Source organism: Musa acuminata, chromosome BXJ1-2 (genome assembly GCF_036884655.1).
Source record: "Musa acuminata AAA Group cultivar baxijiao chromosome BXJ1-2, Cavendish_Baxijiao_AAA, whole genome shotgun sequence".
NCBI classification, from domain to species: domain Eukaryota; kingdom Viridiplantae; phylum Streptophyta; class Magnoliopsida; order Zingiberales; family Musaceae; genus Musa; species Musa acuminata.
Window position 1 is genome coordinate 25843401 of NC_088328.1, and position 16196 is coordinate 25859596.

Below are 16196 nucleotides of genomic sequence, written 5' to 3' on the forward strand. Positions count from 1 at the left end.
GCAGGACAGTGGGATGGAATTTTCCCTGTAACTTTAATGTCAGAGCAGTTCATTGTCATCTTTTGAAACATGATGTACACATGGATTGCATACACTGAGATTGCACAGTGCAAAAAATGTTGACTATTGTGTACTTTGGAATCCCTTCCAAGAAGAGAATCTGGGATGCCTCCTCCTTTCATGTCCCCATGATTGATGGAGGAGAGAAGTGGTCGTAAGACAGCCTAGCTTCAGTAATACCCATGCATTCTCCTCGTGAAACAACGAGGGAGCTTATCTTTGCTTGTGCTGACCTTTGGTCCAGCTTCCAATGAGGACCATCCTTAGTTCTTTAATCAAGCAGAAAACGATGCATCTTTGGTCTCCTTAGCTGCTCTTGGATTCATTCTGGAGGCTGGGACACTGTCCCTAGTACCATTCTGATGACACCAGTGTGACATTTTACTGTAATTACTCCCTCTTCTCTGATGGTATATCTAACGGAAGCAAACTAAAGAAGTAGTAGAGTGCTCTTTGGATCTCATCAACCATTTCCCTTGTTTGCAGTATCCAACTAACTGCGTGTGTTTGAGTTATGACCTAGGTTACTGAACAGGAGTTTTTATACGAACTCTCTTTGTACCCACAAATGTCTCTCTGAGCATGGTCTGCCCATACGTTAACGTAGATGATTCATCTCTGTCTCTCTCTCTCTCGATATATCTATCTATCTCTATCTGTCTACAGTTCTTTTTGGATGCTGCTTGGTCGACTGTCTGAATGCTAATAAAATTGTGAATGTAGATTTACTCAGCTTGCATGTACCGACATTACATCGACCTCCAACCACACGTCACTGTCAGCATATAACAGATACATGGCTGGTTGATAGAACTGAGTTAAAGATGGAGAATGATCTCCATGACTGTCAGAGACGAGAAAAATAGTGTTTTTGCCACTAGGTAAAGCAAGACACAGGTCTTCCTTGTCATCCCACCAAATGACATCGTAATCATCATGTAGGGCCGGCGTATCGATTCCTCTACAGAAAGGGAGTCCGAATCATGGATAGCGATGTACTCAATTATTTCCATGCCGAGTTCTTGATCCAAAGAAAGAAGCAAATCTTTCCATGTGCAGCAAAGAAACAGAGGTAGTAAAATCCACCTACGTGGATTCCATTTCGTATCTCAAACATCAGAATTCGATGCCTACATCACACTCGCTTGTATTGTTCTTATTGAGCAGTGTTTGAGATGTCCATTGAGACCCTTAATGGAACAACCGAAGGCTAGGTCTTCAGTATAACTCGAGAAGTCAGCTATTCCCACAAGAATGGCTCCTCGAACTTAAGCTCGAAGCCATCCTCCGCTATCGAAGCCTCCCATGACGAGAAGTAGCAGAAGTCCTCTCTCAGATCGAGCAAGAGATCAGGCAGGTCGAAGAGCGCGCCGTCGTCGTCGTCGCTGGGCGTCGGCGTAGCAGCAGGCGAATGCGACGATGAGGTCTCGGTCTTCGAGCTGTGGTCGCCGGCCGCGGTGGCGGCAGCCAGCGCCGCCGCCGCTTGGATGTCCTTGGGCGTTGACGACGCCGGGCGCGGCAGCTGGGAAGCCAGTTCGGGGAAGTTGAGGTACGCAGACCGCCCCTTGATGGTCAGCGCCGCCACGTCGTGTGCCCGGGCGGCCATCTCAGCGGTGGGGAACGTTCCGAGCCAGATCCTCGAGTTCTTCTTCGGCTCACGGATCTCCGACACCCATTTACCCCAGGCACGCATCCGAACGCCGCGGTAAGACGAGTGCTTGCCGCCGCTGCCTTGCTCCTTCTTCTCCTTGCCACCAATTGCCTCAGCTTCTCTCTTGATGGTGGAGGAAAAGCCGGTGGACGACGAAGAGCAGCAGCGAGAGGAGGAGGAGAAGGAAGAAGAAGAAGAAGAAGCAGAGCAGGGATTATTAGCTCCTGCGGCTTTCATGATGAAGATGAGAAGCGGGAAGTGAAGGCACGGAGACGGTGGTAACGTGATGGGGTTTTATGCACGATCAGTGCTGTATTGGCCACAGATCGATGAATCCGACGGGAAGGTCCCATGCACAAAAGCATGCATTTGTGATGTCACTCAATCGAAGCTGATTGATTAGTTTGTATTCTACATATAATTAGTGGGTTCTAAATTATGGTAATCAAATCTATAATTTCTCTATTCATTATCTACCTATTAATGTCATTCTACCTAAACATAAACCCCAGATTACACAAGTATGACTGAACAAACCACTTTGTTTAGTTGCATGTAAATCCGCTAAGCCATTATCCTTATGTGCACATGATTTTTTGCATTGTCTATAGTGCTTTTTGTTAGCTTAAATCATTGGTGGCACATCACATTGGAGTGGTTGAGAGTATGGCTCCTGTTAGAGAGGAAGAATATTATCAATTTTGTCTGAACTGTATTTAGAGAAAAATGCATCAAACTCACTTGATAAATATTGAGAGTTCTAAAAATAATTTTTATGTCTAAAATATTACTCTGTTAATAGTATGACAAATCTACTTTGTAAATATTGAGGGTACATAAATTTTCATACATGAAACATTAGTAATGGTGGTGACATACCAAACTCGCTTTAAAAAAAATAATAAAGACTTAAAATCTTATTTGATTTATTTTCAGGACTTCAACTAGCTTAACTAGTAAAATTTTGGGATTAAAACTTGTTTTCATCACTGACCATTTAAAATAATAATAATGATTAACAATTTACTAAAAACTATTTTAATTCACAAATCATTTCATAAAAAATAAATACCAAGAATTTGGGTTCCAACAATAAAATAGTTGTTTTGTCTTAAAACACCTAACACTTTGTTAATTTTTAAGTAATTAATTAATAATAATAATAAATAGAAGAATAACTAAATCTTTATAGAAATATACAGAACATAGTTTACTCTTTTATTCCTACCAAGGATATATATATATATATATATACTGATTTATTTATCACTATGTTCCTTAGGATAAAGAACATATGTTTACTTCTCCCAATCACAAACACCGGTATAGAGTGGGCTCCTTTGCTTGCGCGGCTTGATGGGATAATCGACGCCGTCCACATCCGAATCGGTAACGGAGACGATCATGATGAGCGGCTCTGATTATATTACAGGCGAGGCAAGAACCGTTACGACGATACCATCACCATCGTGTCGCACGTTACGACGTCATAACGGGGACGAGCCACCGAGACCCGACGTCAAACGGAAATTTCGCCGTTATAACGTCCGTAACGCCATACCTACCGCGAGTTCTCTGGTCGTGTACGCCGGGCCGACCCTTTCGGTAAGCCGACCGACCATATCTTAAACCGCACGCGGACGATGCAATAAATACTCTTTCTGTCTCTCTAATTTCCCCTTTTTTTTTTCCAATTATCTAATATTTATATTTATTCGACCCTTCGACCTCGTCATCTGCACTGTCCCCCAACGACTTTGCCTCTTGCGGACTCTGTTCGATCCATTCCCCCTTCTCCCTCTCTCTCTCTCTCTCTCTCTCTCTGCCTTATTTTTATCGGAGGGTTTTGATTTGAACGTGATCGATCTTGGTATGGTCGCGTGAGAGGAGCGGAGAGATGGGCGACGTCGGAGGCGGGACCGACGTCTGGAACTCATCCGGCCCCGATGCGGCGTCCGCGGATCACTTGGTGGTGATGGTCCACGGAATCCTCGGGAGGTGGGTGGTTTTATCTTGATTCCGGCTGTTCTCGTCTTGCTGTTTGTTCTTGGGACCGTCTCTCAGCTGCGTTTCTATTCGGATTTCGAGTGAAATTGAATCGATCGAACGGGAATTGTGGTTTCTTTTGGATAATGGCACGCGTTTCAGAATCGAGCTGGCGTTTAGCCTTAAGCTTTTTATGCACACGTATATCGAATTCATACTGCACATTGTTTCTCTGCCTCTTTCAGAATTTTGGACAGGGAATCAAGGTTGGAATTTTTTTTTTTGTCATGATTTTTTCTTTCGGCTAAATTGTTTTGAATTCTTTTTTTGAAAGTTTTGTCGAGTTCTTGTGTGCTAAGAAGCGTCATCCATTTGGCGGGTGTCCTCGTTCGAATTACGTGCAGGTGTTGTCCTAATTGATGAATGATCAAGGAATACACGTAAGTTAAGAAACAAAGTGATTGAAATTTAGGAATATGACTCTTTTAGCTTGATACGGTAGAAATTGAGGGAAGGGGGTTTTCGCTAATTTTAGGGCTTTTGAACTCATATCTCCTATATATAGTCTTTCTCCTTCTTTGTGCAAGTTATAATCTTCTTCCAGTGCAAAATGATGCCTTATTAGAGTTTATAAATGTTTTCTTATATAATTCTGAAGATAAACCACAAATAAAAATAACTTGATTCCTCTGTGATGACTCTTGTTCAAGGAATGTTACTTGCAACCATGTCTTATCAGATTTGTTTAGTTAACGTGATGATCAGTTCGTTTCCAACTAAAATATCTGTTACATTTGTAGTCATCATTGGCTGGAATAATATAAGTGGTGGTTTTTGGTCTGCTTTACTACATGTTCTGTTCTGTCTTAAGCAAAGCTTTTCAATTATGGGTTGCAGCACTGCTGACTGGAAGTTTGCGGCTGACCAGTTTGTTAAGATGCTTCCAGATAAAGTGATAGTTCATTGTAAGTGTTTTTTTCGTCAACTTCTTTTTCTTAATGATGCTTATCTATTATCTGGTGATAGTAAATCTATTTTTCCTCTCATCCTCTCAAAATCATAGTTTCAGTGACATGAGGAAAAAGTGTTGTCCTACTTCTTTCAGAAAAAATTGATATCATCAACATCAAGTGATTGGAAAATTTTTGGTAATATTAGATCCTTATAGCCTGACAAGAAAATGAAAAGAAAAAGTCAAAAAGTATTTCCTGGCCATTGTGATTGATCCTGCCTGACTTAGTATGGTTCTGCATAAATGAACAGTAAGTCAGGCAGAGTCATGCGGCTCATGCCTGACTTAGTCTTCAATATGATGAGAAGACTTCCTCAGGCCCAATATATTTGACTAGATTGCCAGCTTTAAATAACCTGAAATAACCAATGGGTTTGATTCCAAGAACCAACCTGACTTTGATGCCCTAAAACGTGAAAAACTTGTTTAATGCTCTTCTCTTCTCATAGATGAGTACATATTTGTAGACTATAATCATTTTAACCTACTGAATGGACTATCATATCTATTGGCATTTTTGTTTTATTAGGAACATTTTCCAACTATAAAATTCTAGCTAGTCTATTTATCTTTTCAAGAATTCTTTCCTAAAACTCTGGTCCTTAGGTAAAACTTCTCTTTCACTCTTTTTTGTTTTTCAAAAAAACTTCTCTTCACTCTTAAATCATACCTAAAGGTGGACAGAAAATATGGGTTTTGATCATTCTCTGTTGTCAAGATTTTTTGGTTTATATCTCATCCTCTAGTGGTAGTTGCCATATAATAGCCTTCAAACCTGATTTTTATCTTGCAATGTAACACATTAAAAATCTTAGTAGTATCACCATTAGATCTATTGTTGATGTATTGCTGCTTCAACTATACCTTGTCCTTAGTGTTGCTATATCCGTTGCTTTTGTTGACGATTATTCACTTTTACATGAAAGTGTTGTAAAGCTTTGATTTTGCTAACTCAAAGATTCAATAAAAAACACGAATATTGTCTGTTGGACAATCAAGAAGGTCATCATAAGAAATTTTGGGGTTCTATATTATACTTAGAGAATGGAAAATTTGGCATGGTTGCTAACTCAAAGATTCAATGACAACATGAATGTTGTCTGTTGGACAGTCAATAAGTTTATCAGAAGAAATTTTGTATTCTATATTATATTGAGAGTGGAGAATTTGGCACGGCTTTGGTGACACTCACCATGTTTTATGTTTCTAGAATTCCATATTTGCCTTTCTTGTTCTTTGACGTCCACTCTGGTATATGTTGGATTAGCTGACCAAACAGTATGGTTTCTTTTTTTTTTTTATGCTGTACACATGCATTAAACTCTGATGAAGTTTTCGTTGTTGTGTTATCATCCAGGCTATTTACATGCTTGCTTTTCCTGTAGGTAGTCAAAGAAACATGTACAAACTAACATTAGATGGTGTTGATGTTATGGGTGAGAGACTAGCGGAAGAGGTTAGTTTCTCTCTTACATAACATGAACATTGATTTCTAAAGTTCTTGTTCATTGTATAGTCTTTTGACACAACCTACTTAACAAGGTAACTGAAGTAATCAACAAAAGGCCAAATCTTCGAAAGATTTCGTTTATTGCACACTCAGTTGGAGGATTAGTAGCAAGATATGCAATTGGAAGACTATACAAATCTCCTAAATGGAAATCTCTGGACAACCCTCTGTGTACTGTCTGTGATGACAATCAAACAGGCAGTATCTGTGGTTTGCTAGCAATGAATTTCATCACAGTAGCGACACCTCATCTTGGTTCTAGGGGAAACAAACAGGTATCCTTTCATATCTTTTACCTAGTTTATGCAAGTCTTATTCATATGCTTGTAAATATTTAGCTGGATGGAAATTGTAATCAAATTTAAATCAAATGCTCTGTTGCAAGATAGGGCAAGGGCAGGAGATAATACCAACTTGGCCGATTGAAGTTAAATGTGGCTTGGCAACAGGTTAGACAAAAGACCATGAGGGTCCCAATAATGGTGGGTCAGTCAGGAGGAAATTGCTTAAGAATGATAATCTACTTGAGCTTAATAAATAGTATTACCTAGATTATCTGGACCGCATTATGGATTGTGTCAGATTTGTATTTACATATTAGACATGTATTGGTGACTTATCAAATACAACATCAACAACTTGTAATGTCCCAACATTATGATCCAATATAATGTGATTTGCAGTGATGGTGTGTCCACCCACAACCAAAAAATAGGTCATATTTTTCTATTAAAAGATGAATTATAGGGCAATCATATATATGAAAAGATACCAATTTTTGTTTAGGAAAACTCAACTAATATTAGAGCCTGTTCTCTGTAATCTAGATCCTTATATTGTTAAGCAAGGGATGAATGATGATGGAGAGGAGTATAGAATTTATTCTTGATATTCATCACATACCAATATGCATATCGAAAATTCATTTTATGGTTTGACAAATTCAATAGTTAGCTGACAATTTGCTTTTAGAACCTGGAGCAAGCATTATTATTTGATGACCTACCAAATGTAGCTCTTAAAAGCCATGACAAACTAACCTTCAACTTCAGAAGACCCGATTGTTTAGCTTAGTTCTAGATTGATAATTGGCAAGGTAAACAAATGGAGCAAGGACTACTTTGTGGGGGCATTCTCTGTTGTCTTCTATTTATGTTTGCTTGATTCAGATAAAATTTTTTAACCATAAAAAAAAAGAGAATATGTGCTGTTAGGATCACAGTACAAAGGTTTATCCTCAATTCTTGTTGAACAGTTAAGGATAAAGTAGGAGTTTCTTTCAAGCAATCACGGCACTCAACTCTTGGATGTCTTGGCTTTCTAGAGTGAGAATCTCTATCATCTAATTGAGCATATTGCAGACTGAATATGAATTACAGAGAGATTAGGAAATTTTATAAGTCATCAGACTCATATTTTTTTGTCATCATCTAAATTAGATTGTTGCTACTATGTTCAGAAAATATATTATCTAACATCCAGGGACCACATTTCAGCAATGTGTCCTGTCAAAGTTTTACTGTTAAATGTGCACGCATGGAATAAAGTCATAAACATCTAAAAAAACAAAGATATTTTCTCTAAACTGGAATGGGTTATTTAAGTAAAAAATCTCCACTTTACATCAGGTTTTGTAAGTCTCACACACTAGTATTGGTAAAAATATTCTCTGCCCATATGACAAATAATGTACATGTGTATTGGTCTACCAATTATTCGTGTGTTGATGATAGTTATATGGGTGTTGACAAGAGACTTAAGGGTGTTCTTCGAGTGATTATGTCCATATGTTGCTGATTTCTCTTTAAAATCACAAGCATTAGAGGTTTTGGAGATGTTTCAATGAAAATCAGAGGGAATCAAGTCCTTTACAGAATTAAATCGCATCAGGTATTTTCTTACATGCAGGACTTGATCATTTTGGGATGCAATTCTCCTTTCAGTATACCCATTTTGATTGATCTAAATCGACAACTTTTACCTTTATTTGGATTACCCTCCCTTTTTCCTCACAAATTTAGTTTATACTTGGCCTCAAAACTTCCATTCTCTAATATTCTGGAACTTATGACTTTTTGGTGAACTTCTAATCAAGGTTTGCAATACCGCCTGGTAGGATTCATTACGAGCGGTAAATAGTGGTCTGACAACTTATTGGTACATAGACTAGAGTGCCACATCCAATACAAGGTGATGTAGGTCTTGTACTGGACAGTTATTTTTTTTTTTACAGTTCTTTATTTTTTTTCTGAGACTTAGTATGTACCAGCATACTGACACTCGGTCGATCGGTATGGACCAGTATATTTACTTCTAACATTGTCTAGCATCACTCATAGTAGGTAATTCGTTATCTCCACCTTTAGGTGGCTTTATGTTGTAATGTCAATGTGTTTTCTCTGTTGAGTGAGAGTTGTCCTGTAAATCATCTCAATGACATGATGGGTAATGCTAGTCTGAGTAAAGGTTAAAGGTTGTTCCATATGTTAAACTTATTATTTATCAGAAATTGTGTTTCATGGCTGTCAACATACATATGATACTATGCTTTATTGTATTACTGCATTCTAGTTTTTCACAAGGGGATCATTCACAGGTTCCATTTCTTTTTGGTGTCACTGCTATTGAAAAACTTGCTTCTTGTGTCATACACTGGATATTTAGAAGAACCGGCAAGCATCTTTTTCTAACCGATGATGACAAAGGAATGCCTCCATTGCTGCAACGGATGGTGGATGATTGCGATGATCTTCATTTTATGTATTTTCCATCTTTGCTTTGTTTTTGTTGCTTTGGTTGGGTTCATCAAATATGAGATGATATTTGTGGGTAGCATGATCACATTACAAAATGAAAAACCATGAATCCAGGTCTGCCCTGCAAGCATTTAAACGCCGAGTGGCTTATTCCAATGTTGACTATGATCGTATCCTTTTGCTGACTTCTGGTCATTTCCATTCCTGTAGTTTTTGAGACATCTAATTAGCTGTCTAGTTGTTTTCCAACATAAATGACAAGACATCGTTGGATGGAGGACATCATCAATCAGACGTAAGTCTGATCTGCCTGAGGTAAATTGTTTTGTTTCCAATAGCTCTGCGGGTATCAGTAAGTCCGTATGTGTGTTTCATGTATCTGTTTTCTCCAGTGGGAAGATTCTTTGAACGAGAGATACCCACATATTGTATACGAAGAATACTCAGCAGGAAGCAGAAATGATTAGTGCGTTACTGATTCGCTTACGAATGGTGACTGTGATATGATAGAAGGTAAGCATCATTCTTTCCTGTAGTTTTAGGGTAAATTGAATAAATTGCATATGTGAAGCTTTTTTTTTGTGCCTAGTCACTCCTGAAAAGTTTATTCATTCTTCTTGACTTGCTATTTTTACCATGTTCTTCTATTTGGTGTTTCGACTCCCTGGTGAACCCATTAATTATTTCGATATGTATTATTACAAAGATTCTCTTCAATCTCTATTTCATTTCTTTTTCTTGTATGTATAAATGGTGCTTAGTGTAGAAACTGTAGTATGAAAAAGCTTTACAAACAAGAGATTGTTATTGGATACAGTTATGCGAAGACAGTTCAGTAAATGCACAATTGTATTGTAATGTTGAAATCTAATGTCTATTAGATGTGTAATGTACTGATAGAACCATACCGTGTATGTGAAGTAATGGTTAACTGACAGTATGACCCTAAAAAAAAGGTGGCTGAAGAGTATTGCCGCTAAGTTGCCAACACTAACAGATCAGATAAAAGTACTCTCATACCAGTGAAATACAAGTGCATACCTCATACGTGTCATTGGCAAACAATTATCATCATCTTCTTGTGTGGTGAAGACCAATAGTGTTTTCCAGGAACGGTGGGTTGCCATTTTAGGATAATGATACGAACCATCATGCAGGCAACACACATTCATTCAGTAGTTGCTATGAGACTTCTGTATTACACATACATAAATTGCTTATGTTCAGTTTAAACTTAAAGCAAAAAAATTGTTTCTGGTTGTATTGACAAGAGAAACTGCAGTCATTAGAACACCTAGATGTTTGTTTTGCAGAAATGCTAGTAATGGGCCTCACACGCTTATCTTGGGAAAGAGTGGATGTGAGCATCCAGAGGTTCGGGGCACACAGTGTCATTCAGGTCCTTACCTCCAACCACTTCTGCTAGCATTTCTCACACTCATGCTTCTGGTTCGTCCCCTTTTATTGTGAGCATTCTTTGGCAACAGTAGTTAATCTTATCATTGTTGTTTTCTTTGCTTGTTGGTTATCGGACAGGTTAAGGATCCCTTCGAGCATTCAGAAGGTGCAGATGTTATACAGCATATGATTGATCACTTTCTCACTTGAGAGAGCTAATGGTATATAGAGATGGAACTGTAACTATATTGCCAGGAACTACTCAAATCATCAGGAAACTGTTATAGAGTACATGAGTACTCAATGCCATAGGGCAACACAAGATGCAAATCTAGTTAAGTCAGCAGCCTCACAGTCTACTTGAATTAGATCCTCAGATTCTCAAATATTTTTTTTTACTTTCATCAGTGGCAAATGTATTATATTGCATGAAAACATAAATTGCAACATCATATAATAGTAATTCTATCTACCCTTATTTTTCTTTTTCTACTGTGCCATTTATATGATCATATCAGCTCAGGTGGATGTTACCATGGTTTAATCATTCCGCCATAACTTGGGTTGGCTCGCTCTCGTGTAACCTCTCATCTTTTATTGTTAGGAGATGTAGTTTTCGATTTAAACTCATCGTCTAAGTGGATTGTAGTAAATACTAATAGCTTGACATTATAAATGTAAATTAAAATAACTCAAATTCAGTTAAAGGATATCAATTTGTTTTTAGATACTAAAAAATAGCCGATCTGTTGAACAGAAATAAGTCTCGTCTTCAACTCGCATAAATAAACAATTTTAAAAAAGAAAATAAATAAATAAATAAAAACCAGATTTGTCTCTTCCTTTAAACCCATGAAGGGTTTGCAGTTGGCCTGATTCCATCTTCCGGTTAGGGTACCACCCCCTTATCTTCGATGTACCGCCACCTCTCCCTCCCCTTCCTCCGTCGCCACCGCCGCTTCCTCTCCTACGCTGCCTCCGCATTGCCCCGAGTCCCTCCTTATTCCCCTCGCCCGCCGCCGCCGCCGCCGCCGCCGCAGGTGCATCCCGCTCTCCTTCCCGGCCATCGCAGCCGCCACCCCACGGACCCGCTCTCGACGGCCTACGACGACCCTTCCTCCCTCCTACGCGACGACCCCATCTCCATCTGCTCCGCGCTATGGGTCGACAGCTTCCGCGACCCCTCCGCCACTGCCTCCAGCCTCACCCCCCTCCTTCGCCGCCTCGAGCTCTGGGTCCTCGCGTACCAGAAGGCATATGCCGACGAAACCGGCTCCTACCTCCCCAAGTCCTCCGTCCCCAGCTCCGCCCTCCACTCGCTCCTCGCCCTCCGCAACGCCGTCCTCGATGGCCGCTTCCGCTGGGGCGTCCGCCTGGACGTCCTCCTTCGCTCACCACGCGACACCACCGACCCCGCCACCCTCTCCAAGCGCAAGCTCCGCGCCCTCCTCACCTCTGCCCAGCCGCCGCCTTTCCAGGACCGCGTGGTCCAGGAAGTCCTCCTCATGATCCTTGAGCCCATTTTTGAAGCCCGCTTCTCACAGAAGTCTTTCGCCTTCCGCCCCGGCCGCAACGCCCACACCGTCATCCGGACCATCCGGAGGAGCTTCGCCGGCTACTTGTGGTACATAAAAGGCGACCTCAGCACCATTCTTGATGGCCTTCCGACTGGATTGATCATCAACGGGTTGATCCGGGATGTTAGGGACAAGAAAGTCGTCGACTTGATCAAATCTGCCCTTACCACCCCTGTGATCACTGGCCGCCCCGTGGACAAGGAGGCTGCTAAGAAGAAAAAGAAGAGGAAGTATCAGAAAAAGAGGGTCTTGGCCGAAGATGAGCCGAAGCCTGATCCATACTGGCTTCAGACCTTCTTTGGCTTTGCACCGGAGGAGGCTGAGAAGCAACCAAATTGGGGGCATTGCGGGGCCTTAAGCCCTTTGCTCGCCAATGTGTGTCTCGATGAACTTGACAAATGGATGGAGGGGAAGATTAAGGAGTTCTATCGGCCATCAAAGTCCGACGCAATATGGACTGGGGATGATGTTGAGCAGGGGAACACCTCATGGCCAGAGTTTGTTCCAACAAGTGGGCCTGACAAGACCAGAAAGATGGACTATGTTCGGTATGGTGGTCACTTCTTAATTGGTGTTAGAGGTCCGCGTGCAGATGCTGCAGTGCTAAGGAAACAGCTAATTGAATTCTGTGACCAAAGGTACCAGCTCAAGCTTGACAATGAGAGTCTCCCAATCGAGCACATCACCAAGGGGATCATGTTTCTGGATCATGTACTTTGCCGCAGGGTGGTATACCCTACGCTAAGGTATACAGCGACTGGGGGGAAAATCATCAGTGAGAAAGGTGTAGGTACACTTCTGTCAGTCACAGCAAGTCTAAAACAATGCATCAAACAGTTCAGGAAGCTGGAGTTCCTTAAAGGAGATCGGGATCCTGATCCACAGCCTTGTTTCAGAATGTTTCATGCAACACAGGCACACACCAATGCCCAGATGAATAAGTTCTTGCAAACTATGGCAGAGTGGTACCGATACGCTGATAACCGCAAGAAGGTCGTGAACTTTTGTTCTTATATCATTAGGGGATCACTGGCCAAGCTGTATGCTGCAAAGTACAAGCTTCGGTCTAGGGCAAAGGTCTACAAGATTGGGTCAAGGAATCTTAGCCGTCCGTTGAAGGATAAAAAAGGGCAGTCACCTGAGTATCAAAACCTTCTGAGGATGGGTCTTCTGGACTCGATTGATGGTCTTCATTATACCCGGATGTCTCTGGTTCCTGAAGCAGACTATACCCCATTTCCAAGTGGGTGGAGGCCAGATCATGAGAAATTTCTTTTGGAATACATAAGACTGTTGGATCCCAAAACCCTAGAGGAGCAGCGATGTTGCCTCAGGGAAGAGGGGCTTATAACACCACAAGATTATGTTTCCTTACTAGTCTGGAACTACAAAAAGAACACCCTTATGTTGGCCCCTCTAGGGGAGAGTAATTTATTTAAAGTTAAAGAAGAACTTCTGGGATCAGTCAGTAATGAAACTAAGGATGGGATGGGTGATGACGAAGCGAGCGTAGATGCTTTGCAGGCTGCACATATGTGAGATATTAAGTGCCACCATTAGAGTTGCTTCATGTTTTTATACTGTTTAATATGCAAGAACTGAAAGAAGTATGAAAACAGTTCTTTGTATGACCAGGTTAGAAAGGGTAAATTGAAATGTATTTTTCACTAAATTGTTTGAGAAGATTATTATTATTTCCAGGAAACGAAAAAGAAAGTATATGCATCTTGGAGTCAGGCTACTTGGTTACTCTAAGGAAGATAAAATTTCATGTCCATATTATGCTTTTGACAGGTCAAGGGTTGTTAACTGCTGTCAATCACCTCTAACCATTGCTGAATCCTTCAGATAGCCTATCTAAGAAAAGTTCGGCTGCAGATGTTTTATCTGGGTTAAGCACAGAGGAAAACCATTCATTAGTATTTTGTTCTGTCACTTCTTTCTTGACATGCATTTGTGCTTCAAATTGGTAAGTTTAAATTTATTATTCAAACATTGTGAAAAAAGAAATCTTAGTGATTATTGTTACTTGATGTTATGGTGCTTATATTATCATTGAACCTTTATTATGTTTATATTCTATAAAGTGTACTGTCACTACCGACATACTAATAGGCATAACTACTGATGCATTGAAGTGGTCCTTTTTAGTGGATATGAGAAAACCATTCGAAGTTAGAAGTCAATGTTTTTCTTCGGTTGCAAGCATCAATCTTACTCTTTATGAGTTACCCACTACAACTTATGTACCTGGTAAGATATGCTTGTCTTTTAAGCCTAGAATCATAATATGATTTCAGTAAATGAGCAGAGATCTGCCCCAAAATCAGCTGATCCCAGCCAATGTTATCCAATTATGACTTGGAAGGTTGCTATCCGACAGGTCATCCCTGACAAAAATCAGATTCTAGTTAAGTGTTGAAAACAGAAAAAAAGAGAAAGGAAGAGATAGGGAAGTGGAGGAAGGAGGTGGACTGGATTGATTTGAGAAAATAGGAGACTAGATCTGATTCCAGGCGAGGAACATGGGAGCGGAGGAGGGTAGATCTGTACTGTCAGTCTTTTTCCGATCACTGTTCTCTGGTCTGCGGAGGTGGAGGGCAAATCTAATTACACGAGCATTGTTCGCCAATAGTCAGAATCCAGATTCACCCTAAGAGCTTTGTTTGTCGGTTGTCTTTAGATCTATCAGCTGTTTTCTTTTTCTTATGGAAGTGTGTAGGTGTAATCGGGAAGTGACCACTGTCAGCACTTTTCACTTTTTGCCAATTCAGCCATTGGCTGTGCACCTTGTCACTCTGGGTATGGCCCTAGGCTGAGCTCAAGTCTTGAGAGGTCTCAATTAGGAGGTAAGATTTAGTTGATAATACGTGTTTAGTTATATACATCCATTTAAGTATATATATATATATATATAAATAATGTATATCTTCTATACATTATACTATATGATTATATAACTTACTGATCTATAAAACACATTATAATTTTATATAGCATATAATTATAGAATAGATTGAAGAAGACATATAACAATGTAGTGTCTATATAATATATATAATCTAAAATGTCAAGGAGAATTATAATGGTGCAAAAAAATTAATTAAGAATATTCTATAGAGTTTTTTAACATATTAAAAATAATATTACATGAATAGAAAATAATTTTTTTTTGGAAAAAGTATCAAAGGTAACAAAACAAGAACGTTTAAAATAGTTCCCCATTTTCATTATTTTTATTTTTTTATAATTTAATTGTTTTGTTGGCCTATCCGATCTGATAAGCTAGATCTTCATGCACGATGTTCATCTTCTAATTCTCATGATTTGTTGATCACATTTCCTTATATTACCTTTCCCAGAGGTAACCACTGTAGTTCTTTATATGGCCCTTGCATAATTTCAGTCAACATAACAAACTTGAACCAAATGAGTACTTATAAGAAGGAATTATGTATATTCTTGAGATGATTTTTCTGTTATTTTTTATCTTTGTGCAGAATGGTTTTGTCTCATTTAGCTTGGTTGGTCTGGTGTTTGATTTCTGTAACTTTTTATAATATTTCTTGAATATTTTAATCTCACATCTAATTTGATATATGTTTGAGATATTATGGTTTTTTTATGACCAAGGATTTAATCAATGAGCAGTGGCATTGCTACATTCTTGTGTACATAACTCTCATTTAATTTGCTTGCCTTAGGAGAGCTAGTCAATTTGCTGGTAGATCTTTTGATTCCAAGACCCAGTTGAGATTTCCAAAAGTTCATCTCTGGAGAGATGTTCCGGGAATACATACATACATATATCTGATGACAAAGCAGAAACTAATCAAGCTTGTGATTGATTATTTCCCCTTTGCTGAAGTAGGGGGAACATCCTAGTCTGCTACAAAAATAAGATCGGCTGAATGCTCAGAGAAGTGGCTCTACATAGCGTTTGCAAAATTTACAAAGTGGCTTGTTCTTGGTAAAACTAAATTAGATGGAAAAATAGTAGGTGAGCAGATCTAATGGAAACTGTAGTGTCATAATTAAGGAAAAATGTCTTAGAAACTTGTAAAATAAGATCAAACTACCTATGAGGTTCGTTTCTAGATTCTCAGAGATATTTTGTACATTATTAATAATCTTCATAGGTAGTTGTTAATTCAACTGAATATTTTTGGTATTGTACTACAAGTCTTAATTTAAATGTGCAGTTGCACTGGCTTGAGCAGCTTTGCATCTCCAGAACATAAAATGA

General features: G+C 39.5%; 3 protein-coding genes across 3 annotated transcripts; 2 read left to right on the forward strand and 1 right to left on the reverse strand.

The window, feature by feature from the left end:
* Positions 1–7: 7 nt before the first annotated feature.
* LOC135605298 (ethylene-responsive transcription factor ERF039-like) lies at positions 8–2115 on the reverse strand. Its single transcript, XM_065095221.1, has one exon. The coding sequence runs from the start codon at positions 1946–1948 to the stop codon at positions 1301–1303; it is 648 nt and encodes a 215-aa protein (XP_064951293.1). The 5' UTR covers positions 1949–2115; the 3' UTR covers positions 8–1300.
* Positions 2116–3421: 1306 nt separating this feature from the next.
* Positions 3422–10863, forward strand: LOC135605292 (putative lipase ROG1). The gene is made up of 10 exons (XM_065095211.1): positions 3422–3709; positions 4595–4662; positions 6095–6165; positions 6252–6494; positions 8816–8979; positions 9090–9145; positions 9238–9290; positions 9368–9488; positions 10289–10374; positions 10512–10863. Exons 1-8 carry the CDS (start codon positions 3609–3611, stop codon positions 9440–9442), a joined length of 831 nt encoding a protein of 276 aa, XP_064951283.1. The 5' UTR covers positions 3422–3608; the 3' UTR covers positions 9443–9488; positions 10289–10374; positions 10512–10863.
* A 374-nt stretch (positions 10864–11237) lies between these two features.
* On the forward strand, positions 11238–13719 carry LOC135605288 (nuclear intron maturase 2, mitochondrial-like). The gene has a single exon (XM_065095203.1). The coding sequence runs from the start codon at positions 11288–11290 to the stop codon at positions 13487–13489; it is 2202 nt and encodes a 733-aa protein (XP_064951275.1). The 5' UTR covers positions 11238–11287; the 3' UTR covers positions 13490–13719.
* The last annotated feature ends 2477 nt before the right edge of the window (positions 13720–16196 follow it).